Source organism: Drosophila serrata, unplaced genomic scaffold, assembly GCF_035046125.1.
Source record: "Drosophila serrata isolate PLE 108 unplaced genomic scaffold, ASM3504612v1 contig_228, whole genome shotgun sequence".
Taxonomy (NCBI): domain Eukaryota; kingdom Metazoa; phylum Arthropoda; class Insecta; order Diptera; family Drosophilidae; genus Drosophila; species Drosophila serrata.
This window is the reverse complement of record NW_028257126.1, coordinates 777937-803926: the sequence shown is the minus strand read 5'-3', so window position 1 is coordinate 803926 and position 25990 is coordinate 777937. Positions and strand designations below refer to the sequence as shown.

The window sequence follows — 25990 nt, the reverse complement described above, 5'->3', positions numbered from 1 at the left end:
AACCTTTAGCACATTTTTCTTAAAACTGTTTTGTACAAGCTTGTGAGTTTTCAAGATACATACAATGTACGAAAGTTTCAGACTTCCCACTAATGTTTTATAGTCTCTTTTCTTATAAATAATAAAATGTTTGAACTAAATATGATTTTGTGTATTTAAATTTTCTCTTTAAAACTGAACACATTTTCACTCACAACTCATGTGAAACCTATTCATACTTTTATTTAAAACGAATTGAAATTTGTCCTTTAGTAAATATAAATTGTAACGTCCTGAAAACAAAAGAAACGCTTTTGTTAATAAGCTGTGGGTCGACGGGGATTTACAAAAAAAAACTCATATTGACGCACTCTCTCAACCGACTTGTCAACTGCAGCATCAACAGGCAGTCGCTCTTTAAGTTTATGTGTATGTTTATACATAGATATGTAGCTTTTAAAGCGGGCCAAGATCTGTCATCCTGGATTGAGGCAGAGGAATAAAATAATTGCACTTTCAAGTTGGAGCTGCCTGATGATGCGGCAGCCGTCAGAGAGGCAGAAGCTTCTCTCCAGCAGAGCTCGATTGCCTCGACGCGGGCTTAAGCCAGAACCTGACCCAAAACCAGACCCTGAGATACACTCAGACGCGGGACGGCCCAGACCGGACTTGGGCAATCTCAGCTCGCTGAGAGAGCTGCGCTGATAAGCTCAACCTCGGAACCAGAATCAGAATCAGAATCGCTCGGTGGCTATTCCACTCACCAGTTCTCAGCCAGCGAGTCAGTGTGTTTCCAGCTGGCAAAGGCAGGCGCACGGAAAGTCGGTTCATCCAGATTCGGACGGTATCATAAGATAGTTATCACCATGGATTCACATATTCTTTGGGGCATTCTGGTGACGCTCTTGGTGGGGACAACCCACACATACGCACAAGGCAAGTCGTTGACTGGCATTGTTTACGTCCAACTAAAAGATGTGATCGCCGTCGCCTATCAGGGCTGAACTTGACCCCGAGTCGAGTCGAGTTGTGGCTCAGCGGGGGACATTCCCGTTCCCGTAGTGGAACACGTCTTGTCATTGCTATTGGGTTTATTTATATTCCACAGAAATCTTTGGGTACTGCACAACGCCCGATAATGACAGTGGGACATGCATCAAACTCACGGAATGCGGATATCTTTACCAAATTGTGCAACGCGGCTCTGTTTCAGGCCCGAACCGTAACTTCCTGGCGAACAGTCAGTGTGGTTACCGCAATGGAAATGTGCTCGTAAGTAAGACTCGGATAATAATAATAAGTCACTTCGACGCTACTTAGTCTGACGTTTAATTACAAAACAAGATTGGTTTTTAAATCAATTAAAATTAAAAGTATGAAGCAAATCGTGTTGATTTTCTTTATTTTATTATAGATTTGCTGTGCAAACAATCGCCTGAGACCTCAACAGCCACAACGCCCACAGCCCACTGTCGCAACACCTCCACCAAGACGTTCCGGACTGCTCCCCCAGGCACCCAATTGCGGAGATAATTTCGGAAATCGAGTCGTTGGTGGCGTGGAGACGGGCAAACGGGAGTTCCCGTGGATGGCACTGATCGAATACACTAAGCGTGAGTAACTGCGATTTGGCTGACGATCCTAGACTTCAGGTATCCTTCTCCCATCCGCTATTATCAGCTGGCAATGTCAAGGGACACCACTGCGGCGGTTCGCTGATCAACAATCGCTACGTGCTGACGGCGGCGCACTGCGTCTCTGCCATACCCAGTGACTGGCAGCTAACTGGCGTTCGTCTCGGCGATTGGGACACCACCACGAACCCGGACTGTACGACGGAAAAAAACGGACAGCAGGATTGCAACGATCCCTACGTGGACAACCCGGTGGTGGAACGGATACCACACCCTCAATACCCGGGCAACGCCAGAGATCAGCTGCACGACATTGCCTTGCTCCGGTTGCGGGACGAGGTCAAGTTCAGTGACTTTATTTCGCCGGTGTGCCTGCCCAGCCTGCCGTCTCAGCGAGACGACATTTTCCTGGGTCGCAAATTAGTGGTGGCCGGATGGGGTCGCACGGAGAACAGTTTCACGGCCAACATAAGGTTAAAAGCAGAGCTGGATCCGGTCCCAATTGCGGACTGCAATCAGCGGTACTCTAGCCAACGTCGCACTGTCACCACCAACCAAATGTGCGCTGGTGGCGTTGAGGGCGTCGACTCTTGCCGCGGGGACTCCGGAGGCCCACTGCTGCTGGAGGACTACCATGAGGGCTTTGCAAACTACTACATTGCCGGGGTGGTTTCATACGGACCGACACCCTGTGGCCTCAAGGGCTGGCCGGGCGTGTACACACGAGTTGCGGCATACCTCGATTTCATAGAAAGCAATGTTCGGGCCTAAACTGCAGATTTTCTCGCCTCGTATCCAAAAAATTGATGACGCGGCATTTGGATTATATCGTTTTTAAAATACAAGTTAAATTATACAATAAATAAATTTAAATTGTGTAAACTAAAAGCGTGTAGCTCATCACAATTTGAACCGAGCAACTGTACACTTATAAGGTAAATTTGAATGTTACTTTTTCAAGATGATTTTGGTTTCTGCAATTCAACTCTTTGAATTTTGGAAAGTTCCGGTCACTAGTTTCCCATTTTGAATCCAAATGCAGCCTCTGTAACATTTTGCCTAAGAGCGCAGGGAGGCCAGTCGACTCTGCATCTCTTGCAGCTCCTCGCCATCGTCGTCGTCGTCGTCCTCCGCCACCGGAACCTCGACCCGAGCAGGCGCAGCCGCCTTTTCTGCGGGCGTAGCGGGAGTAGCCTCTGGGGGTAGGGGAGCCTCTCCGAGTTTACCATCGGTTATCTCCCACAAGACCTTGTCCACCTCCTTGGCCGCCTCCTCCTCTAGCTCCTCGGACTCCTCCAGCGAGTCCATGGTTTCGTCCAGCATCTCCTCAATGATGCCCGCCTTCATCATCTCCTTGGACATGTCGCGCATTATGCCCGCCAGCTCGGGATACCGGACCAGACTCTGCATGGCCTGCATTACCTCAGTGGACTTTTGCAGGGATCCGGCAACACGCAAGGTGGCTGCAAAATCGATCGTTAGGTCAGTCGAAAGAGTCACCCCCAGCCCCAAGGGTATGCTGTCCACTCACCCAGTTGGTTCTTCATCTGCATCTGCACGGAGTTGAGGTGGGCCTTCGACGTGTATATGCGATTGATGGCCTTCCGCGCGTTCACAATCTCCTTGGCCAGAATGATACATGTATCACGATCATTTTTCTGTGCCGCCTGCTTAAGGGAGCGCTTCACCTTGTCCTCCTCTCGCTGTATGCTTCGTATCTGGCGGTCCAGCTGGTTGCCCTCCTTTCGGATCTTGTGCGTCCACTCTTGCACCTTAAAACGACCACAAAAGAAATCGAAGAAAATCAGAATTAAAGTGAAAACAAGAAACTGGAACATGACATCATTTCTGGAGAACGCCTACAAGCGAGGTCATTGTTGTAGTATGATGTTATACCTGCTCTTTGGGGTCTTTGCTTGGGGTTTTGCCGAATAAGCCCATTGCACACTGTTCGGGAGCGAGACGAGAGCCGCTTTGCTTATTGTATTTATTTTTTTTACTTTACTTTGTTTATTATTATTTATTTTGTCCCAGTGAGTCATCGATATCGATAGGCCGATATGTCATCGTAAAAAATACTAGGACATTACAGTGTGCCCGCTGCCGAAATGAATTTGATACGTCAATGTCCGACTCGCTTATTCCCTCCACTTCTGAATTCTCGAGAAGCTTTAGGCATGCGGAAAAATTTGCTAATAATCGTTGGATAGCCCTAAAAAAACAACAAGGAAAATTACCGCTTGCTAATCTGTGCTGCCAGACCCGGACACTTATCGATAGACATACCGATACCGATACCAAAAATGGCGTCGCCATTCGCTGATTTTTTGTTGTTGTTGTTGCTCCTAGAGAGAAAATGCAGCAAATCTTACCTCGAAATATAGAAATCGTGTGAAATGTGAGATTAATAAAACCAAAACGAAAGGCATGAGAAGTAAGCACCGCGGACGCAGGAATTGACACCGACTTGCTGCACCGACGGAGCCATGGCAGCAGCGGCGGCGACTACACCTGCAACTTCCAACGGGAATCCGAGCTCTGCACCTGCAGCACCTGCAGCTAACCCTGGAGGGGGGGCGGCTGGAGGTGCACAGTTCCGGGAAATACATAAGAATACATGGCTGAAGAGGCTGACGGCGGATGGCAAGCGTTTGACTGTGGGCCCCAAGGTAAGACTACTCTCCATTATGCAGGTGATTTTGAATACTAAATGCGCCTCTCTTGCAGAAGTCCGAGTGCACCTGGGTGGTGTTCTGTGTTCACGATGACACCGATGCCCTGCTGGAGGGCTACGCCGAACCCCGACAGGCAGCCGGACACCTGCCCGAGTGGTCAGTGTCGCTGCGGGAGGCTCTACACATATCGCACGCCCTCATCCCCAATTCGCACGAATTCGAGTTTGTGGTCACGCTCAGCAACGAGGTGCTACGATTCCACGCCGTCTCTTGGTAAGCAGCTCGCCGCACGCAACGCCAATTAGGAGGTTGCACAAGTCGAAGCGGCAATTCACTTTTGCTTTTTTTTGTTCCAGGGAGATTATGCAAGAATGGGTGGAAACGCTGCGCTCCAAGTTGCGCGAAATGAAGATTCTGTCGCCGCGCGAAAACCTCTACACGAAGTTACCTGAAGTGCGCGCTCCGCTGCTACCCACACGGGATCCTACATCGCCACTGCCGCCCCCGCCTCCAGTGCCGGCAGCTCTAGTTCCCGGCGTTGAGCGGGTGGCGGCCGCTAGCCACCATCAGCCGCAACAGACTCTGCCCGAGCCGTCCTCCAGTCCCGCTATTGTTCTACCGACTGCCCCTGCACCAACTGCAATGTCCAACACCCTTACCCAGCATCTGCTAAATATGCTGTCCGACCCCATTAGCACATACAGCGAACAAATAAGCGAGTCCTCAAACACGGCCACGGGTGACGAAGATAACGCTGCTGCAGGAGGAGCGACAACTGAGGAGGCAGCCAAGACTACCAGTGATACGGATCTAAACCTGTCAGACGATGAGTTTTTATCGCCCCTGTTGCGCAAGGCTTGTGTGCTCACGGAGAATGGAGTCCGCGTGGATGTGTCAGCCGCCACAGCACAGCGTGCCTCTGCTGGTAAGAAGCATATTTTTACGGCTCATTATATATAACTTTTGGCGTAATAAAATATAACTGATACATTTCAGATCAAATCCTCAATCTGGAGCACATGCTGCAATGCGAACGTCTAATTCCCAGGTAAGGCGGCATCCCTTTCTTCTGTCAACATCTTGGCCATTTGCTGGTAGCTAAGCTGCAGGAACTTGAGGGCTGCCTGCTTCGTGCTTGACTTACCCTTGAATGTGGCTATAAAAACCTTGCGCAGCACTGCCATATTCCGCATAGCATTCAGGATAATCTCCTTCTCCTCGGCATCTAGCTTCATGTCGACCATAACCTTGTACCTCTTACTGGCCTTCGCCCGGAGCTCATCATACTTTTGATTGGCCAGCTCCAAAAAGAAAGCTAGCTGCTTACGCTGGTAATGAGCGACGTGGGCTTGAAGCAGGTCGTTGAATTGTTTCCCCAAGAACTTGGTCTGCTCAATGTCAGATTTTTCACAACAAAGAACTTTGTAAATGATATCAAAAAATTTGGCTGGATCGTAACCGGTGCATAGAAGCTTCAAGGCTTTTATTGCGGAGCAGGCGAATGTGCGCTTCAAGTAGCAGTACTCCCTGTCCAGCATGCCGATCTGCTCAATTTGTAATTGCTTGGCTTTCTCAATCTGCTTAAGTTGGTCCTGTAATTTCTGATTCTGAAGCTGAAGCGCTTGCCATTTCCGAGTCAAAGCTTGATTTGTTTCTATCAATCCCTGCGTCATGTTTAAGTTGTTGTTGCAGCATCTGAGCGAGTACAACTCATTCAGCGACGAGCGTTCACAGATTTCCCGTCCTTTTTCCTCTGCCGACCTTGTCCTCTTATTCATACCCAAGCTTATGTGGTGGAGAGAGCGCAAATCCATTTTCGTACACTCATGGTCTGTGAATGGATAATCCAGTGTGTGTCGATCATTCAGCTGCTTGTGCAGAAGCAGCAGCATGGAGTTCCGCGCAAATAGCTCTTCGACTTTTGCCCGCTGGAATATCTTTAGCCAAGTAACACAGATAGGGATGACCTGGTCTTTAGTGGGCAGCCTACATACAAGGTGCACCACGCAGGCCACCTCCTGCACGAATAGTTCGTCCAACTTCTCCGCTGACAATAAGAAACTTTTTTCCATGTTTTAAAAATGTTTTGAACTCTGATTTGGAGTACTGTATACTGTACCGATATTTGACGCAAAAGGTCGAGCTACATAAGATATAATTTATATTCATATTGAGCTGTGCCAATTATCATTGTTAAAAATTACAATATGCGTTATCAAAAATGTAGATCTTGCATCAGTTTAAAATATATTCGTTAAAATAGATAAATTTAACCCAACACATTTAGGAATATTATTTCGATACTATTGATGTTTTCATTTGATGCAATATCACTGTGGAGGAATGTCCGCGTAATGACGATGAGCACTGACACTATGCGCACACTTGCGCAAAGATATCCATATCCTAGTCTGTCCTATATTCTCTATATGTCTCTCCATTTTGTTTCAGGCCCCAAACTTCACGATCCATGTCCGCGGGTGCGGCTGACAAATCAAAGAGACCACAACCACACAAGCCACTGTGCTTCCAATCATCAAGTGCGGCTGCCGTCGCCGCCGCGACCAGCTCAGCGGAGCCTCAGGACAACAACATAACGATCATCCAGGTGTCAAACCCCAGCAATAATGGCCAGGAACAGCCGCCCGAACTACCGCCCAAGAATGCCACGATAGCAGAGGTATTTAGCTTTCCCGAAGCGAAGGTGGGGTCCAGGTCAAAAGCAAACGCCAAGCAACAGCAGCCATCACAGCCACAGGAATACAAAAGCAACGTACAAATCATTCCGTCCAATGCCAGTAGCAGTACCATACAAGTCTTGGGCCAGCAGATACCGAGCAGCAGCAGTAATGCCGGCGTCATCGATTCCAATGGTCCCAGTTCGCAGACCACCAAAGTTAAGGTGTTGACTGGAGAGTTGGGTGAAGGCACGACAGTGGCGGTGTACGGAACCTGCTATCCGCCACCCAGTGCTGCAGCCTGCTCCTCTGCTTCCTCCTCTGTGATCTCTGCTGCATCGCAGGGCCCAAAAATAGGTAAGAAGATAATACTCAGCGCCGACACCTCCGGCATTACGAACATCAGCGTGAATAGCGAGCAGAGCAGTGACTCCGTTATCAGTGGCAACGTCCACTATGAAAAGGTATTCCTTTCGTCCAGCATACCTATTAGTGGCAGCAGTAGCAGCCACAGTCCCATTAGAGCAATAAACAGTGATTCCATACAGCTTGTTGCTAATGGAAGCCGAAGCCCGGCATTAACACGCCGCCAGTTGGTTGCTCCGTCTGCGGCACCTGTTCAGCAAATGACCCCGGCCAGGCCAACTCCCCGGTTGACTCGAGGTCTTACCGAACTCGTAATAAGCTCGCGGCCCAGCAGAAGGGATTTACACTATTTGAAGCAGCTCAATTCTCCTTTAAAGACAAGCAAAATATCGACTCAAAAGTCTACCAGCGCAACGAACAACAATATTGAACAGCAGTCACAAAATCAATCCACGCCTTCGAGCTCCACTCAATCGCCACAAGTGAGAAGCTTATGCACCACAATGAGCGAGGATTACAAGCAGCGCCGGCGCAGCTCGTCCACATCCGATGCACAGGGACCCCTCCAGCGGACTCCACAAGCTGCGGGATCTCAACGAAACGCGAATAACAATGAGTTTACTCCCTCCCGAAGCGGAGGCGTTTTTCGCATGCAGCCACCTCCACAGGGAACACCGTCCAGTCCAAGCTCTAATCAGACCCAGCAGCAGTCGCCTAATAAGCGTTTTACCCTAAGAGAGCAGCAAGTAATGCAGTTGCGCCGGGAAATCATACATCCGGGCGGTGTGCGCTTGAATCTGAGGCGCAAGGATTGCGTTGGCTCCATCGCTTGGGTAGATGCCTTCGGAGGCGTTTGGTGGGTCTCGCAAACAATATCGAAAAGTATTTAGTATAATTTTAAGTTTACGCTTTGCAGGATTGCTGGCTGGAAGCAGAAGGAGCATCCCGTGCTGTACAATGCACTACACATTGGCGATCAGCTGCTCTCCATTGCGGGCGTTAGCATCAGCAGTGCAGTGGAGGCCAACAAGATAATCAGGAACTCCAACACACTTTTTGTAAGCTAAGGAAGTCATTAGGCTCAATTAGTCTCACCAATACTTATTTATTTATTTATAGGTTGAGGTGCTCCTACGTCGTATTCCATTTGGTCGGGCTTATGCCATCCGACGCGATAGAGAGGGCCAGTGCTTGGGATTGATTAGAGACGGAAATACTTCGACTATCGTGGACGTGGTGCCGAACAGCTTGGCCGCACGCCACGGCCTGCCGCCCAAGGTTGTTTTTCTGTTCAGTTTTTCCACTGATTTAATACTAATAGATGTTCCGATTGCAGACTCAGTCCTGCGACGGCAGTGCTCTAACTTTCTGGATCCTTACAGAGATCAATGGCCGTCCGCTGAATCTTTTCTTCAAGGACCTGGAGATACGAGATCGATTAAACTCAGTGGGCAGGGATATATCTATCTTGGTGCAGCCGTCGGATTTGATAGCCAAACTGAAGAAGCAGCTGAAGTCGCTGCGCGGCTACAAGGACTACTTGGTGCAGTAGCAACTTTCCAGATCGAATTATCGAAATAATCTCAACCAATAACTCGTAACTGTAATAAGCTCGTATAGCTCTGGGCCAGTAATCATTCCATTTCCGTATATATATACGTCAATGATAGTCAACTAATACCGGAAGCATCATTCCGCTATATACACACACACACACCACTTACTAGGATCATCGAAACTACTTAATGGACGTAACGTAGGCGTAGTTGGGGAGAAACATATACAAAATCAACCTATATATATATACATAAAAATATATATTTTTGCAAACTTTTATATAAACTCATATTCATATGTATACAAATTGAATATAGATATATATACACCATAGTTGAATAGCTGACACTTTGGAACGTCACCACTCTGAAACTTTGAATTTGTTTGGATGCGGAAAAATGCAAATTTTGTATTTTAGTTTAAATTACACATATATACTCACACACACATGTGCAACTTAGTATCCTTATGCAATATTGGAGTGCCTCTAATTTTGTTTCATTAATGTTTTGTTTTTCTCATATATATTTCCAATTGTTTTTTCGTGTAAAAAAAGACAAAACAAAAACATCTATATCGTAACATTTAAGATGTGATAGAAATCAGTAATTTAGGCAATTTTTAACGGTACATTTTGTAAATGCTGGTATATTTTCTATATGTATATATTTAAGTTTCAGTTGGTAAATTCGAATATACAACATGCATATATTATTACTTATTTAACGACCTTGTGAAAGAAACATTCATTAAAGCAATTCCAAACACACAAATCACTCGCAAACTGTTCTTCTCTTGGCCTGGGATGCCCTCTGCTTCCAGATGCGGAAATTGTACACATCTGTGTCCAGCGTGGAGTAGATAAAAATTGGCATCGAGTTGGACATGACCCAAATGGTGCCATCTTCGTCGATCTATATAGATGAAACAACAAACTTGTAGGCATTATTTAAACATAATTTCTTAATAATAGGCGATGCAATTGTGCTCTCGGGGATCGCAGTTAATAGTAGAACCAAAAAAGTTGTTTTAGATATGAGACGTGAATGGATAGATTATTGGTAAATTGAAGCTAAATTTAGATATTAAAAAATATTTTCTTACGACTAATTAATATCTTTATTTAAGTAAAAAAGTTTATGCTCACCGATAAGTCGCTGGGGTAAATCATATCCTTGGCGTTGGAATCCACTGTGCCGTGGTTTTCTACCGAGAATGGCTTATGTGTGTTCCAGCAGCCAACGCCGTTCTTCTGAATTTCGGCAAAGAATATCACACCAGTTTTTGAATCGTATGCATGCATTGTGGACTGAGTGGATGGACCACGGCTGCCAAGGACACGGAAATCGTTGCCATGATCGGAGCGATCCGCATTCGACTGCTCCTTAAGAACCGTATTGGGGACCACAAACTCATTTGTGCTGGCCATTGGATGAAAATAGACACTCCGGCTGCCATCCGGTTCCTGAGGTCCCAAGGTGGTTGAGAAGATGCCATCGTCCCAGCGGAAGGTCTGCCCGCCGATGTTCAAATCGCCAGCCAGTGGATCAAAGTTAAAGTAATTGTGCTCAAAAGCCCAGATTTGATCGTCTCGCAGGCGGTAGACATAGAGTCGGCGGTAAACCAGATCCGGAATATAGGCATAGGCATTGCCGCACTCTCCCGGCTGCACATCAATGGTGATACTGGCCAAGCCGCGACCAGTCTCCGCAATGCTTTCGGGGATATCGAAGCGCTTGAGCACTCGGTCCGTGGCCAGATCGACGATCCAAATGCTGGGGCGCCGAATCTGTTGGCGGTTATCTAAGGGAATATTATTTTGAAAATTAGAGGTATTCAAAACACATTTAAATAGAATCAAAAACTGACTCGGATACTCAAGCATTCCAGTATCGATGAACCAAAGCCGCTGGCAGGCATCCACTGTGGTTCTATAAACGGAAACCAGATTTTGCGCGCTCTCGTTGAACTGATTCAACGCAAAATTGGGATAGGCCAAAAGCTTGGGGCTGCGATCACGACTTTCCCTGGACAGATCGATGTAGTTCAATGTTGACGGAATGCCAACCCGTCGCCGCGGCATGGTGACGAAGAGGCGACCCCGGAAATGGGTAACACCCATTGGCACATTATTGTATGGAATGTAGGAGGCGTTAGCATTGCCGTTGCCGGTGTCGACCCTTGAATTAATTCCCACTGGAGTATCACGAGAGGTCAGGCTTTCACGTTTCTTACGAGAATATCGTCCAGGGAAGACAACGGGAGCTGATCAATAAAGTTAATACTATTAACGAGAGTGTTAATGGACTCAATAGCGCTAATTTATTATACAAATTTTGAATTTAACAATAAATAATTTATATAAAGAATTTCAGGCAATATTGTTGTTACAATTAGTGTACCCGTAAATAAAATTATAAATTATACGATTTATTTTGACCTTTTCACCAGCTTTATTCAGATAAGCCATTGATTACTGATCCATCATTGATCAGTGATCATGCTGTTCTGCTGAATGCCACAATTGATTAATTTTCTTAAAAACACAGCTTTCTAAAAGGAAATCTTGTATAATCAAACCACTCAGTAAGGGTACAAAAACTTTCACAGGCCTGTAAAAAAGCCAATTAAAATGATGTTTTTTCTCACGTTTTCTCATTTAATATAGGTACATATATAATAAGCACATAGTATATGTGCACTTACATTTCATTACTTACCCGATACGCTGGGTCTGTCTGGCCTACTGCCGCCTAAGCTCAAGTGTCCATCACCACGATTATAAAAGTCCATCTGCTTCCATCTGAATACTTCGATGAGGGGATCACAGTTTGCAAAGCATAACAGTAATAGCCCTGAGATTACGCCAAGGAGGGCGTTTTTTGGTGATAACATTTCGTAGTGATTATAGCGTTTAAATCCCGGGGTCTGAATAAAGCTCAGCTGTTAGCCTTGCTAGGCTGAGGTTCTAATAGCGACTGAGTATTCAGTGTTTTGTTTGATTTGAAGCTGAATTCTACGTGCTCTGCGGACTTCAAGTTCAGTATGAAGATTGATAAGAGAAATATGATCCTCTCCTAACTCTCTAACCGGTTTTACGCCCTGCTACTCAATAACACAGATCGGCGAAATTAAAGCCGAACCTAAAAATATATATGCATTTCAAATTAAAATATCGTCAATTTAAATAAATTTAAATTTAATTTTTAGCAAAAGTCAGTTTTATTTTTAATTTTTTTTATTTAGTTCAGTCAATTTTTTTTCCAATTTAAGGCATTATTTTATTTCAGATTAACAGGTGATTTGTTGCTATTAAATTCCAAGTTTGGTTTTACTTTATTTTGAGGAATTTATGAACTTACATGACCAATGTTGATTGCACAAAATATAGTATTCAATTCGGTGTTCGACCACGCCAAGGACACAACATTAATAACAGACTAACTTGGCCTATGCTCTTTTACATCTTTGTAACTTTAAACTTTTGTGCACTAAATTATTGTATTGTATTGTATTGCAGTAACACCCTTTTAAAATAGTAGATACTAATTAATTTGTTTAATGTGATTCCTTTTCTATTGCAATCCTATAATAGTAAGAAATAAATTTGGAAATATAGTAAAATTGCACAGTTTCTAAATGTTCTTTTAACGTAAGTACATGTTGATACATTTTAGACCTTCATGTACATACATGTATATGTACAATGTATATATACATGTACATGCGAATGTAAGCTCGCGTCTGATTTTATGACATTCTACGGATGTAACTCTAGTGGAAACGGTGTTTGAGCGCCATTTTCAAACAATTGCTGAATATCGAACAAACATTTTCGTCGATTTGTCTATTCACACAGAGTCTGAGCTAATGTGCAGACATTTAACTATTTAAAAAGCTTGATAATCAATACCTAAAACATTGATTTATGTAGCAGAAAAACATTAAAAGATTCATATTTTTACTAACTTTTATTACTTTAAATCGGTGAATTTTTCTCTACCCCTCAGTCCCTCAAATAAATAAATATTTAGAAGACGGAAGAAATAGTTCTGCGTGTAACTTTTGGAAAGGGATGATCGTCTGTGTGAACGCACCATTAAGCCCTGAAGTAAAAACATCTGAGCGAAACAAATCGATGTATTGCCTCTTTTAAAATACATCGATAGTTTCGATACTACCATCGATGTTTTTGCAGCAGAAAATTGCGAAAATTGCAATTGCAATTGGACAACGAGCGACACAAAAAGCGTAAAATTACAAAAAACCAGGTGAAATCGAATCGTAAACGGCCAGGCACCGGACAGTCCACAAAGATCGAATGGCAGGGCAGTAGTAGCCGCCCAGTGATACGCGACCAGAGGCGCACTTGGCGCGTTGTGGGAAAAACGCGTTGCGTTCTTTCCAATCCATTCCCAACAAACCCCGCACACACACACACGCGCGCGCATACAGTGAACGAGTGAAAGTGCATCTACATCTGTGATTCGTATAATAATGCGTCGCGCATACGCGAATTTCGGAACCACCAAAGACTAACAAGTGATCCGACTACTGTGTTCGTTGGTTAGGATAACTACTAACCTCCCCGCAATGGCCGAGCAGGTGGTGCTGGTGCCGCACACCAAAGAAACGGATGAGCTGGAACCCGCCGCCTCCGCGTCAGTTTCCGACGATCCGATGCTGAATGGCGAATTGGATCCGGAGGCGCCCTGCTGCCATGTGAGCATGAAGATGTCCATCGATGCGGCCACGCCGCGACTATGCGACGATGCCTGTGTGCCGTTGAAATGCGACGCCACCAGTTTTGTCGACGCCACCGCCTCCTCCTCCTCCGCATTCGTTGACGCTGCTGCTTCCCAGCTGCCTCCGTCGCCACCGCCCATACAGGCGATGCCGGCACGGAGCAGCACGCCGCCTTGCCAACTGCTGGAACGTCTCAACTTCCCCGAGGGCAACATCATTAACACCCTGCATACGATCCTGGCTCTGCCGCCCTTCGATCCGTACGCCCCGGCACCGAAGTCGGAGACGGTCTTCAAGGAGGTGGTCTCACTGATGGAATGGAGCTTGCGGGAAGACAACGCCATCGAGCTGCAGCTCAGCGACAAGCTATTGCACGAGTGTGAGCACAAAAGCGGCGGTGATCCCAACGATGAGACGCGATCATATTTGGTGCGTTTTTTTAACAAATAATAGTAGCGTATAGATTGTGTCCTTGTATTTAAAATCAAGAATTCTTGAAGTTTCAGTGTAAGAGTGTGGTTTGACTTGTATAGCCCAGAACCTGATAAATAAATACCTGTAAAAGCTGTAGCCAAACAAAATATTCAAGTAAACCTTAAAAAAATCTGCATCGGCATCGTGTTCTGTTTTTCTACACCTAAGCGTGCCCACTGCACTATGCACGGTTTGTTTTTGTAAGCTAACCCGCGACGACCAGCCCGTTCGTGTAAACTAGCTGGAGTCCATCCACACCGAAACAAAATGACACGGAAAGAACTTACATCGAGTCCATGTTATTAGTGGTTAATATGCACGACTAAGTGAATAAGAATTTAACCTTTTTCAATTCTTAAAATTAAAATTCTTGAATTTAAATAATACATAAATATCCACTTTTTAGATGGCCATTGAGAACATGCGACTGTTCTCGGAGGATCCAAAGAATCCGCTCCGCGATGCCGATGGACAGTTGCGTGCAATTACGGTGGGTTTTCCTCAAGCACTGCCAAACTTCATAGTTGGACGTACCTCCTAATCCATTGTAGCTTTATTTCCAGAATCTTGCCTTCATATTTGTGAAACACCCGAAGGAGGAGTTCTTTACATTTTGTTCCTGCAAGGAATGTCTCGAATACCGCGAAACCATTATGGCTATTATGATGGACCAATTTAAGGCTGCTCACATGGTGGTCATGCTGCTGGACGTATTGATCAAGGCTTACAGCCCCATGTTGAAGTAAGGACAATATAGACAAAATAGATATAAAATTGTGTTTGAGAATGTTTTTTTTTTTTGTCAATTTGTTTTTGTATTTGTTACTGTAGTTTAAAAAAAATTCATAATTGCGTAGATTTTATAGTGTCGTTTTTGTTAAATCCTTTGGACTGGAATATATTTTTAAAATTTGTATTTTAACTTATCGAGATTCTAAATAAATATATACTCCTAGAGTACATTCGTAGAACAGAAAAAATGCAGTGTTTCTGCCCCGAAGTATAAAAAAAGTATATTTGGCACAGATATCAATTAAAATTTGTTACGGACTTAACAGATACCTAAGCAGTATTTAATTTTCGATCGATTTGCAATAAATAGCAATTTGTGTGTTTTATTTAACGGCACAGATGTTTCCAAATATATTAAATCCAACTAAAAGGTGTCAAAAAGTATGCAAGAAATATAACTAACAATGTCCTAAAATATTTTATTGCATATTTTTTGAAACACTCAAATTTAAGCCGCTTTCCGTGGTACTCCTGGATTTAATATTTATTTTCCCAAGTAAATAGGTTACAAAAATTACTGCAATAATCAATTGGATTTAACTCTTAATAGAAACGATGCTGCCTACAACAAGTTTGAGAAGCTGCTTGAGTGCAACAAGGAAATCTATTGGATTACAAGTGGCTACCTCTACGACAAGAATGCCGAATATCTTGATTTTATTGATGACACAGCGATCTCCGATAATATGATATTAGTGCTATTCAGCGCGATGTAAGTAAATGCCATTGACACGAATCTTTTTGTTAAACGTATTCTACTTCTATTTCAGCTTGATGGCGAACAATCCTATGCTGCTGCTACAAATACTCGCCTACAACGTAGAATGCATTGTCAAGGCATTCTCGGAGGGCATGATTGAAATCGCCCAGAACATTCAGGAGAACGAGAAAACTCCCGCGGAAAGGATGCTGACATGTAAGAAGATGAAGGAAGAGTTGATAACTAAGTCTAATTGTAATATCTGGGAATATGTATTTGTAAATATAAACGAAGAAACAAGAATATTGGAATCAGAAAATTCTGTAAATACAATTAAAATTAATTGAAAAGGTTAGTTAGTTAGTTAGGCAATTAAATGTGTAAAAGTGAAGTGGGCTTTTATGTAAGTTAAAAATTTTATTGCATACTCTTGGGTCGTATATTAAGTGATTGGAAATTATTATAAATTTCGGTGGTATCCTCTATGGTTCAGCTACTGAATAAAATTATCACTATAAGTTCTAAGACTTTTATAAATTCAACTCTAAATTTAAAATATGTTAAAAAATTTTAAAATTTTGTGATGTCAAAATTACGCCATAAATATCAGATTGTGCACTCTTTAGTATATTTTGGTAAACCCGATGATCGGAATATTTAAAACCTTTATCAGTTAACTTTAAGATGTCCGCGACACTGTGAGTGGGAAAAAGATCGAAATTTGTTAGAACAAAAATACAAAAAAAATTGTTAAATGTAAAAATAGCCATTTAACTTTACACAAAAAAAAAATAGGTAGAGCTACAAAGTTAACAATTACATTGTCTTGCGCGACTATATATATATTATATAATTAAACAACTTTTTCAATTTCTAAAACTCATTTAAGACATACTTGATGGGTACTCCGATCTGAACTGCATCTCGCAAAAGATTTCCCTCAGCCTCTTTGCGTTCGAGAACGATTTCCTGCGCAAGTTCAAGCTCTCCTGGGTGCTACTGTGCCAACGCCTTTTCCAGCAACATGTGTTCACTCCACTGGGCGATACCATGCTGGCCTGCATTCTCGCGCTCAAGGAGGCGATTCCATCCTCCCAGACAACGGCGTTGATAAAGCGTTATATGCTTTTTGACGAGCACATGCACTCTATTGAACGGCGCTGGACGGACATTTGGATTGAGCTGAACAAGTTCAACTTGTCGCCATCGGAAAATGAACGTCGGAGTGGCTTGCTGGATGTGTACAACATATTCGACAAGGTCGTCCTGGATGCCACCTCGTTTTCGCTGCCGGACATCAGCGACGATGAATTCATCGACTTCCAGCGCATCGTGGATCGTCAGCTGGCGTGGAAGAACATTATGGCATTTACGAAGCTGAAGTGGCCTGATGGCTTCTACGATCCGCCCAACAATTTGCTCCACGAAGATCTCTGCAAGAAGTGCAATTCATTGCTCGAACACCATAACGAGTAAGTTATTGTTTTGTACCCAGGTGCTTGGAGGGATTTCTAACAAATCAATTAACTTTAATCTTCCTGCAGGAACTGCAAATGCATAACTTGCTCCATTGCAGGCACTCCTATGCGACCGCGGCAAGCGGGTCATTGCGCCAAATGCACAACGCTCGGCATTGTCGAGAAGGATCCCAAGCTGATGAAATCCAAGATTCTTAGCACTTGCACCAGCGACGAGGCTAAGCACAATGCGGCAACAGCGAGCACAAGCTCCGCTGCCCAGCAGCATTTGCAGCGTCGTTTCAGCGATCTGCCGGAGGATGAGTCAGCGTCCGGAACCGGCGGCGGCCACAGTAGTGGATCATCGGTGTTCCGACGGCAGACGGAGACGACAACGGACTCCCTGCGCACTACATATCACATTGCCTGGGCGGTGTTCCAGCACTTGACCACCAGAAAGCGTTATCGCCACGACCTAATCGAGGCGCAGTTCTTCTGCGGAGAGAATTGCCGTGTCTCCGCCTGCCAATTGGCCAGGAAGATTTTGGCCAACCAGCTGTCGCCGCCTCTCACCAAGTATCTGCTGCGCTGCTTTCAGCCCTTGTCGTTCACGCGGGAGGAGCTACGCTCCACGTTGCCCTCCTTGATGTTCTTCAATCGTAAGCTGGCCCCAAGTCCCGCCGAGCTGCAGGAGCTGCGTAACCAGCACTATGTTTATAAAACGTATTGGACCTTCGTCCTATCCATCTATGCCAACTTCTTTGTCAAGTTCAATTCGAGCAGCACTGATTTTGGCCACTTGGAGCTGCAAAAGGGGGATCTGCGCCTCCGGCTCAATAGTGTAGTGGGAGACAAGGATGATGGTCGCTTCGAACAGTTTCTGGCTCAAGTTATTGGGTAAGTTGGAATCCTAACAACCTTGGAATATAAAAACTAATTTTACGAACTTAACTTCCTTGCAGATATTCTCCTTTCAAAATCACAGATGAGTAAGTGTGCGAGATATTTATCACTAATCACGTAGAGATGCCAGAAAATATAGATATTGAGAAATATTGAATGCGAAAGTCGTTATAAAAATATTTGATAAATCAAGATGGTTTTTGATGTGTTATAAACTCAAAAAATTACATATTTCGATAATAATATATTATAAGAGTGCTATCGTTGCTATATTTCTCCTTCTTAAATTCAAATTCCTTCTATAAATGTGTATTAAGATAAAAAGTGTGATATAAAATCGAAAATATCAAACTTTGAAATGTGACAAAATATTTGCATTTATCGTTAAAATATCGAAATTATCGAAAACTAATGTCCGTTAAATGTTTGATATTTCCTATAAGATTGAACGACTACATTTTTAAAAATTTAGACTTTAAATTTATCCGTTTAGGGAGCGACTTAAAACAGTCATTAAAACTTTTGTATTCTATATAATCTTTAACTAAAGTACTTCCGCTTTCTGTCAATTTAGTCGATATTTTTAGCCTTTGATATATCAAAATTTTGTATCGATTTATGCACATAAGTACATTATTCGCCATTTTAAAATATCGATATATAGTTTGTAAATCATTATGGAGCCTGTCTCCTTAGAGAGGAGACAGCTGCTGCAAATGTTTATCATCCTTAATATGATGCAACGATGTAAGGTGATCTCATCAGCTTGGTTAAAACAAAAATCATGTTCAACTCCGTCCCTAAGTCCCCTGAGAATGGAGCGTTATTACAAGAAAGACTGCCATTAAAAGAGAACAGTTCTTGCGATGACACCACCTTTAATAGGTGCATCATGGTCGTCAACAAAGCTAATGAGACCACCTTATTTAATTGCACTATGGTGTAATTTATCGAAAGAACAATCGATTGTCTGATTGTCTGGCGTCGTGCGAGGCGGACTTTCTAGTCGTGAATTCGTGGTAAGATCAAAGCAGAAAGGGGAAAACCTCTGTATTGTGGTTGGGAAAGAAGAAATATTTAAGCTTTGGGATATATTTCTTGTATCCTTGTGCCTAGTGCCAAATTAGTACGTTGGTTAGCTGTCAAAGTCACCGTAGTTTTGGGCTGAAAATCGTCACGTTGACTCGCAATTTCCCCATTTATACTAATATTTTTTACTTCCGTTTTGCAGTTTTACGCTTGGCGATGCCAACATAGAGAAGATGCAATTTGGCGTGGATCAGCTGATGATGTTGCATGACTCTCAGATAATGTGAGTGAAACAAGATAGACGTACCTGGCGGAGGCACACAAATAATACATATTAATCTTCGCAGCAAACGCACTAAGCCGGATAGCACCACTGGAGTATCTGGTGGCAAGTCCAAGGCGGGCGACCATCCCAACATGTCGCAGTCTGGTAATAGAGGCAGCGGCGAAATTGGTGCCAATAAGAAGAGCAAGGAAAAGATGCGCAAATGTAAGTGTTGAGGTTGACGTACAGTTGAGATTTCTAATTTTTTTTTTCAACTGTTAGGCTGTGCCGACTATGCAGACATTGGGGAGCCCTGCAAGGAGAATCACTCGAAGAAGCGTGTCAAGAAGGAGTGTAGTCATGCCCGCTTCAACGAAACACGAGATCGTCTGCGCAAGAAGCTCTCCCAGATTGTCAATGACCGGAAGAGCAAGTCCGTTGAGGAAGTTCCCACCCCGGCCAAAGTCAAGCCTGCTCCCGAGGCAGTCGCTGTGCAGTCAGCGCCGGCAGCCGCCAGCCCACCGAAGCGACCGCCCAAGGCCCAAGAAGCCGCCCAGCCACCGAGCCAACCTCCCACCCTTAAAGTTTTTGCCACTGCACAGCTCCAGGAGTCCTCCAGCAAATCTGCGAAGCTTCCCGACGTGTGTAAGCAACAACAGGTTGAGCAGCAGCCGCAGGCAGCAAGTGATAACAGTCTGCTGTGCCTGGACAGCCTCTGCAAGAGCATCCAGATGCAAACAGACGCCACTGCGGCGGCGGCAAATGCGGCCGCAGCTGCGGCAGCTGTGGCTGGAAGCACCTTCTCGGCGGACTACAGTAAGGAAGACATGATGCAGGACTTTGCCGAGTTCCTTGGCACCTATACCCGCGAGCAAGACCAGCAGCGCTGGATCAACGAGACTCTTAACTTTATCGAGGGCAAGTCCCAGCAGCCGCAGACCGCTAATCCGAAAAAGGCAGCCAAGAAGGCCAAGCAGAAGATGCGAAAGGAGGAGGAAAAACGCATCAAGGAGCTTGAGGACATGCGGGGCCAGTTCCTCGACATTTACTTCAAGGAGTTCATCGACAAATATGAGATGAAGGCTCTGACGGCTGCAGGCGGCCGAAAGAGGGAGAAGAAGCGCATCAGCGAGCTGGAGGCGAACATCAAGAATCTGCAGCGGGCCAAGGCAAAGGTGGAGACTGTAATTCTGGAGCTTATTGCCACTGTGAAGCAGACGAACAGTGAATTTAAGTTTTCATACCTGCCCACTAAAGAGCAGCAACTGGCCAAGATGGCCCAGTTAGAGGACATTTTGAACGGCGGAGGAAGTTCGACAGTTGTGACGCCGGCTGCCGAGCCTGAAGTCCAGTTGCAATGCCCAGAGTTTAACCCCAGCTCTTTTTACACTACCCCAGTGTGCTATGCTCCTCCGCAGCACCCGCAGAAGCCGCAGCAGCTTTCTCGAGATGTGATTGCCGCCATGGCCGCCAACTCCATCACTGCCGATCCATCCAAGCGTATTGTGACAATACGCCGGGTGCAGCTGCCCCATCCGGGTGCCGAGCAGCAGGTCACTGTTGTGGCCAAAGGCAGTGCTCCGCACGAAGACAAGCTGCTCTACACCTTCGTTAACGGCCATATGGTAGCATCTTCGGGTCCAGCTCAATCAGATATGCCTGCATCCCACCCGATCGCTGTCCCAGCTCCAGCTCCAACTCCTGCTATGCCCGAGAAGAGCGCCAAGGCCAAGAAGAAAGAGGCTAAACGAGCTGCAGCGGCCGCGGCAGCAGCAGTAGCGGCTGAGCAGGAACCTAAAGTGAACAAGAAGCAGGCAAAGAATTCTGCAGTACCGGTTGGGTCCACCACCGCCTCCAGCTCCACAACATGCAGCACCTCCTCAAAGTCGCAGACGCCGCAGAGCACGCGCGAGAGCTCCGTGTGCAGTGTGAAGAAGCCAAAGACTGCACACAAAAAGCTGACAAATACCAAGCCCCCACCACCGCCCGTACCAATGCCTGTGCCACAGGAGCCACCGAAGAAACAGAAGCGAGTCAAGTCGCGTCTGGACCCCGGACAGCTTGATAATAATCCCTTCAAATCACTCCACATGCAGGACTCGTCAGAGGGTGAGTGGGAAACGGGCAGCGAGTCATCGGAGGAGAGCGTGAAAATGCCAGTGACACCACCAAAGCCTACTGTTCCGGCGCCCAAGCCAATGGTTGCTCCACCAGTGATTAACACAAAGCAGAAGCCAGCATCAAGTGCTAATTCTGCGCCTGCCAAAAAGGCAAGCCAGCAAGAAGTAGTGCCAAAGCAGCAGACAACGCAGTCAGCCAAGGCTCCCAATCAGGCTAAAGGCAAGGCTACGCCAGTGCCTGCTGCTGGTGGAAAATTGAATTCTCAATCGCAGCAGAATCATTCACAGGAAAAGGTGGTCCCTAGTAAAGGCCAGTCTCAGCGCCCAGCTGAATCCACTCGGAAGCCGAAGCAGCAGGTTGCCGGGCAACAACTCGAATCGAATCGCAGCCCTCACACTCAGCAGGTCTATCAGACGCAGCCGCAGCAGCAGTCGCGCACTGGACGAGCAATCAGTGGACGGGCAAAGCCATCTTCATCCGGTGTGCAGCAACAGCCAGTCTCACACTCCATCGCTCATCAGGCCGAAAGCAGTGCACCATCAAAGCGAACACAACGCGGCAAACGCGGGCACCGCCAGAAGCAGGGTAAGTCTAGAAAATGCATCCGGTCTTTAAGGAAATTTTCTACATTTTTTTTGCAGAGGATCTCTCCGGCATTCCACACAATATGGGCTATTTCAACCCCAACGAAGTTGCCATACCCCCGTCTCAGTCGGGAAGCTATGCTAACACCTTGACCCAGCAGATGCAGCATCTGCGTATCGGGCAGTCCAGCTCTAGCTCCAAGCAACAGCAGGCCAAGTCTCCAAACTGTAGCATCATGGATCAGCTGAACCGAGGTGTGCAAGTGGAACATCTTTCGCTGCCGCCCGGCATTACGCTCACGAAGGTGGATCCAGCCAAAAGCGAACAGTTGCGTCAGAAGAGCGAATCCATCCGGTTGCTATCCAAACCACTGGCCGAACAGCAGCAACTACAGCAGCATCACTTCCAGCAGCCATCGCATTCGTTAGCGGGTTACTATGGAGCAGCGGGAGACGCTGGCATGGATCCCAATGGCGTGATCATGGTAGAGGCCAATCCTCGTCCCATTCGTTCTAGCCAGATTCAGAATACACCTGCAAACGTAGCAGCTGCAGCTGCTTTAGCTGCTGGTACCAGCGGGAAGTCCTCAAGACGCCGGCGTCGTAATCGTGGAAAGTCCGGAGTTGGAATTGGCGGAGCCACTGCCAGTTCTGGAGCTGCCAATAAGCAACGATCCGGAGGCGAAGTTGACGGAGGAGCGGGAATAGGTGCGCCCACAGCTTCAATTGAAACCAGTGCTGGCGGCAATATAATCACACTGCGCAATCCCATGTTCCACCAAGGCAACAATGGGCCAGCGGCCAGTGGCGGTATGTTGCCACCCAATCCCAACCCAATTCCGTCAGGTGAGTATGTTAGCTAGTTGATAGATCAATTAAAATAGATATGTGGTGTATTTCAGAAACATTTATCAAAATCTTTTGGCATTTAATGTTACACAAAGATCTTGTTAGCAATATTATTAATATTTAATTCGATCAACGATCATCTAACGTTACAAAAATTCAGATATTTGTCTTTAAAGTAGATATTTTAATGTTAAAAAAACAAAGGAAAAGAGCCTTTAGTTTAATATATTTAATTTTTCCAAGATTAAATCTGTTAAGACGGTTTCTGAGGAAGCTTTATGTTAAGCTATAGTTTATTAAATTCGAAATATTTATTTTGCAGTGCGAACCTTTCCTGGTGCTGGTCTACCCATTGCCGCGCCACCAATGGCTATGGATCAGCCAGCTGCGATAATTAAGAACGACAACGGAATGTTCACCATACGCAATCCAGCGCTGCACCAGGCAGTGACAAATGGCCTTGCAATGGGCGGCTACCGGCAGTTTGGCAGTAATGTCAACTACTATACTCCGCAAGAGGCAGTGGCGGAGGCGGCTAGAGCCACACAGCACAAGCTACAGCAACAGCCGCAGGTATCGGCTGCCAGCAGCCAAGCTAGCAACACCAGCAGCAGCTCCACGTTCTCCTACTTCTCGAGTGGATCGTCTAGCGTGAACAGCAGCGGGAGCAGCAACAACGGCGGTGGCGGTGGCGGAGGCGGAGGCGGGACGCACAACAATATCAGTATTAGCTGTACAAACGTTCCACCAAACAGCGGTAACAGTCCTGGAAGATTGGTCGGCGAAGCGGCGGTGATTGCGCGGCCCAAGCACTCACAACAAAAGTGTCTGTCTGCCATCGGTAGCGAGCTGAAGCAAAAGACCAAAGACAGCAAGTGGCCATGCTACGCCCCACAACAACAGCAGCAACAACAACAGCAGTCGTCGTCGACAGATTACCACCAAGCGTCTGGAGGAGGCGGAGGCATTCCATTGCAAGAGAAGTACCAGCAGTCAAGCTACTACAACGGCTTCGAGGTCTTTTCGTCTGCATCGTCCGGTTGTCCGTCGCAGGTATCATCAGCTGGCGGCGGTGGCGGATCGAGCGAGTGTCACATGCATCACAGCTGTGGCGATGACTCTCCGCCGCCAACCATCACCGGTTTCAATTCCTACCTGGAGGGCATACCCAACACCGGAGTCATTCGCTACGACGACGCCGCCTTTCTCAAGAATCTAATACCGGGCCAGCATCTCAACAATGAGGTGTGTGACCTCTCTGGCATTTGGCCATTTGGTCAGCAGTTCTATCCACACTGTCCGGAGTGCATTCTGAATCAGCTACAGTGTCCATTTCTGTCATATTTCATGCATTAATCATTGATAAAATTTGATTTCGAGCTAGCTCTTGTGTAGCGGACACTTTCACGAAAATAAACTGCTAGGCGTGGGGCTACGTTTATTCGCTTTCAAATATAAAAGTTAGGGGTGTAGCTGGGTGAAATCAATGGGCTTAATTTGCTTTTATTATCAACAAACTATGAAAAAACTAGATTTAGTTTAAATTATATTTCTCAGGAGAAGCTTATCTATGGGTATATTACCTAATTTAAATCTGGTGCAATGCCATACACTATGTAGATTATAAGGATGAAGGGGTATATGATTTCTTATATAATATTTAATTGGTTTCGAGTCGCTAAAAATTTAAGTCATTTGACAATATGGTAACTCTTTGGGTTCAAGAACTTTTAAACATATTAAAGTCAATTCTCGGGTCAATAGCTTGAGATAAACTCGAAAGGGCTATCTTAGTGAGGCATTATGAGATTTGAGTTATTATTAAAAGATGACTGGTCAAACTGTTCTATATTATATATATTAATTCCTATATGCGTGTCCCACTATTTACCGTGACATTTATTTCATTAGATAAACAATTATGACTGCATTTTTGTCTCTATACTAAGAAGGAAAATGTTTTTTATGTTTCATTTGCTGTATATTTGGTATAACCCTGGTCAAAAGTTTAGATTTTTTAGTTTTTGAAGGGCCGTCTCGTATATCATTCTTTTATTACCATTTAAAAAAACGCATCGATTTTATATGGTGCCGTGGTACACGTTAGCTTAAATTAATATATATAAGTATCATGTAACCCATTGAGACACTCATTTCATCCAAAGACTCTCCGGACAGTAACTAGAGTCCCCTTTATAATCTTTTTAAGACGTTAAATCCAAATTTTTTTTAAATTTTTAGGTGTCGATACACAATATATCGGAGTCCAACTTCTCGCGCAACAATGCATCATCGTCGCCGCATCACGTGGAGATAACTAGCGTGTTTAGCACCCGGGTGCGTCCCTCGAATGCATACGATCCCCAGCAACCACAACAGTCTGGCGGCAGCGTTCCAGGCGCCAGCTACTGCGATAATGTGGTTGGTGACTACGGCAACGGTAAGTTAATTGAGTGATTAAGAGAAAGATTCAAGGGTCATAATTTTCATCTGTTTTTTAGATTCCCACCTATTCGTGCAGAACAGCCTACTGACACGAATGCAGCCACAGACGCCAGCGCCACCAGATCCCTTTGGCTATGACTTTGATCCCTCGGTGGTGGCGGGCGGAGGAGGATCCAAGGCCGCAAGCGTGGCCAGCGATCTAAACGAATTTCTACGTCGCAGCCCGCTCAGCCAGCGAACATCGCCGTATACACCGGACGAGAATGCGGCAGCTTTGGAGACGTTCGTCCAAAATATGAATGCCCTGCAGATCGCTAGCGATGCCGAACAGTGTTCTCGACTGAACGGATCAGGAGCCGAAGATGGGCCCGTGCCGGATGCCACCGCTGGAGGAGCGGGCAGGGCTGCTTCCGCCTGGTGGTGAAGGCGACATGACTAGGGTTTACGGCTTGGACGATTGGACTCCATACACGTCTCTCTCTCACATACGCAGAAAACGATAAATTAAAACGAAACATAAAACTACAAAAAAAAGAAAATGCATCCAAGAAATCATTCAAAATGGCTTAGGAGTCAATTTCGATGTTTCAACAAAAAACAAAAAAGCGAAAAAAAATAAAGAAAAAGTAAATGGAATGAAATGTGTGTCTGATTTGACAACTTTTAATTTTCTTTCCTTGCAAAGGGTTTTAGGGAAAGAAGTGACTCCAGGTCCTCTTGAATTATGTCAACAGCT

General features: G+C 45.3%; 6 protein-coding genes across 12 annotated transcripts; 3 read left to right on the top strand and 3 right to left on the bottom strand.

Annotated features, from left to right (window-relative positions):
- The first annotated feature begins 533 nt into the window (after positions 1-533).
- On the top strand, positions 534-2501 carry MP1 (Melanization Protease 1). Its single transcript, XM_020957078.2, has 4 exons — positions 534-915; positions 1088-1251; positions 1394-1592; positions 1660-2501. Exons 1-4 carry the CDS (start codon positions 846-848, stop codon positions 2382-2384), a joined length of 1158 nt encoding a protein of 385 aa, XP_020812737.1. The 5' UTR covers positions 534-845; the 3' UTR covers positions 2385-2501.
- Positions 2431-3840, bottom strand: Vps24 (vacuolar protein sorting 24). Its single transcript, XM_020957080.2, has 3 exons — positions 3510-3840; positions 3145-3385; positions 2431-3076 (listed from the first exon to the last, which is right to left on the bottom strand). The coding sequence occupies exons 1-3, from the start codon at positions 3552-3554 to the stop codon at positions 2673-2675; spliced, it is 690 nt and encodes a 229-aa protein (XP_020812739.2). The 5' UTR covers positions 3555-3840; the 3' UTR covers positions 2431-2672.
- A 33-nt stretch (positions 3841-3873) lies between these two features.
- Positions 3874-9662, top strand: LOC110187657 (uncharacterized). The gene is made up of 8 exons (XM_020957076.2): positions 3874-4282; positions 4341-4561; positions 4645-5213; positions 5285-5336; positions 6740-8188; positions 8249-8390; positions 8452-8610; positions 8669-9662. The coding sequence occupies exons 1-8, from the start codon at positions 4100-4102 to the stop codon at positions 8882-8884; spliced, it is 2991 nt and encodes a 996-aa protein (XP_020812735.2). The 5' UTR covers positions 3874-4099; the 3' UTR covers positions 8885-9662.
- LOC110187660 (uncharacterized) lies at positions 5226-6441 on the bottom strand. Its single transcript, XM_020957079.2, has one exon. The coding sequence runs from the start codon at positions 6358-6360 to the stop codon at positions 5326-5328; it is 1035 nt and encodes a 344-aa protein (XP_020812738.2). The 5' UTR covers positions 6361-6441; the 3' UTR covers positions 5226-5325.
- Positions 9508-12563, bottom strand: LOC110187658 (L-dopachrome tautomerase yellow-f2-like). The gene is made up of 4 exons (XM_020957077.2): positions 11610-12563; positions 10759-11154; positions 10037-10692; positions 9508-9803 (listed from the first exon to the last, which is right to left on the bottom strand). The coding sequence occupies exons 1-4, from the start codon at positions 11782-11784 to the stop codon at positions 9663-9665; spliced, it is 1368 nt and encodes a 455-aa protein (XP_020812736.1). The 5' UTR covers positions 11785-12563; the 3' UTR covers positions 9508-9662.
- A 480-nt stretch (positions 12564-13043) lies between these two features.
- LOC110187656 (uncharacterized) lies at positions 13044-25890 on the top strand. 7 transcript variants are annotated; one of them, XM_020957072.2, is made up of 15 exons: positions 13044-14064; positions 14516-14599; positions 14661-14851; positions 15452-15613; positions 15672-15817; positions 16491-17073; positions 17146-17955; positions 18021-18047; positions 19193-19273; positions 19338-19480; positions 19538-21961; positions 22018-22806; positions 23132-24054; positions 25051-25249; positions 25311-25890. In XM_020957072.2, the coding sequence occupies exons 1-15, from the start codon at positions 13483-13485 to the stop codon at positions 25676-25678; spliced, it is 7512 nt and encodes a 2503-aa protein (XP_020812731.2). In that variant the 5' UTR covers positions 13044-13482; the 3' UTR covers positions 25679-25890. The 7 variants fall into 7 exon arrangements, with proteins under 7 accessions (XP_020812731.2, XP_020812733.2, XP_086686052.1 ...); XM_020957074.2 differs by having other exon boundaries at positions 13054-14064; positions 14673-14851; XM_086829926.1 differs by having other exon boundaries at positions 13079-14417.
- Positions 25891-25990: the final 100 nt, after the last annotated feature.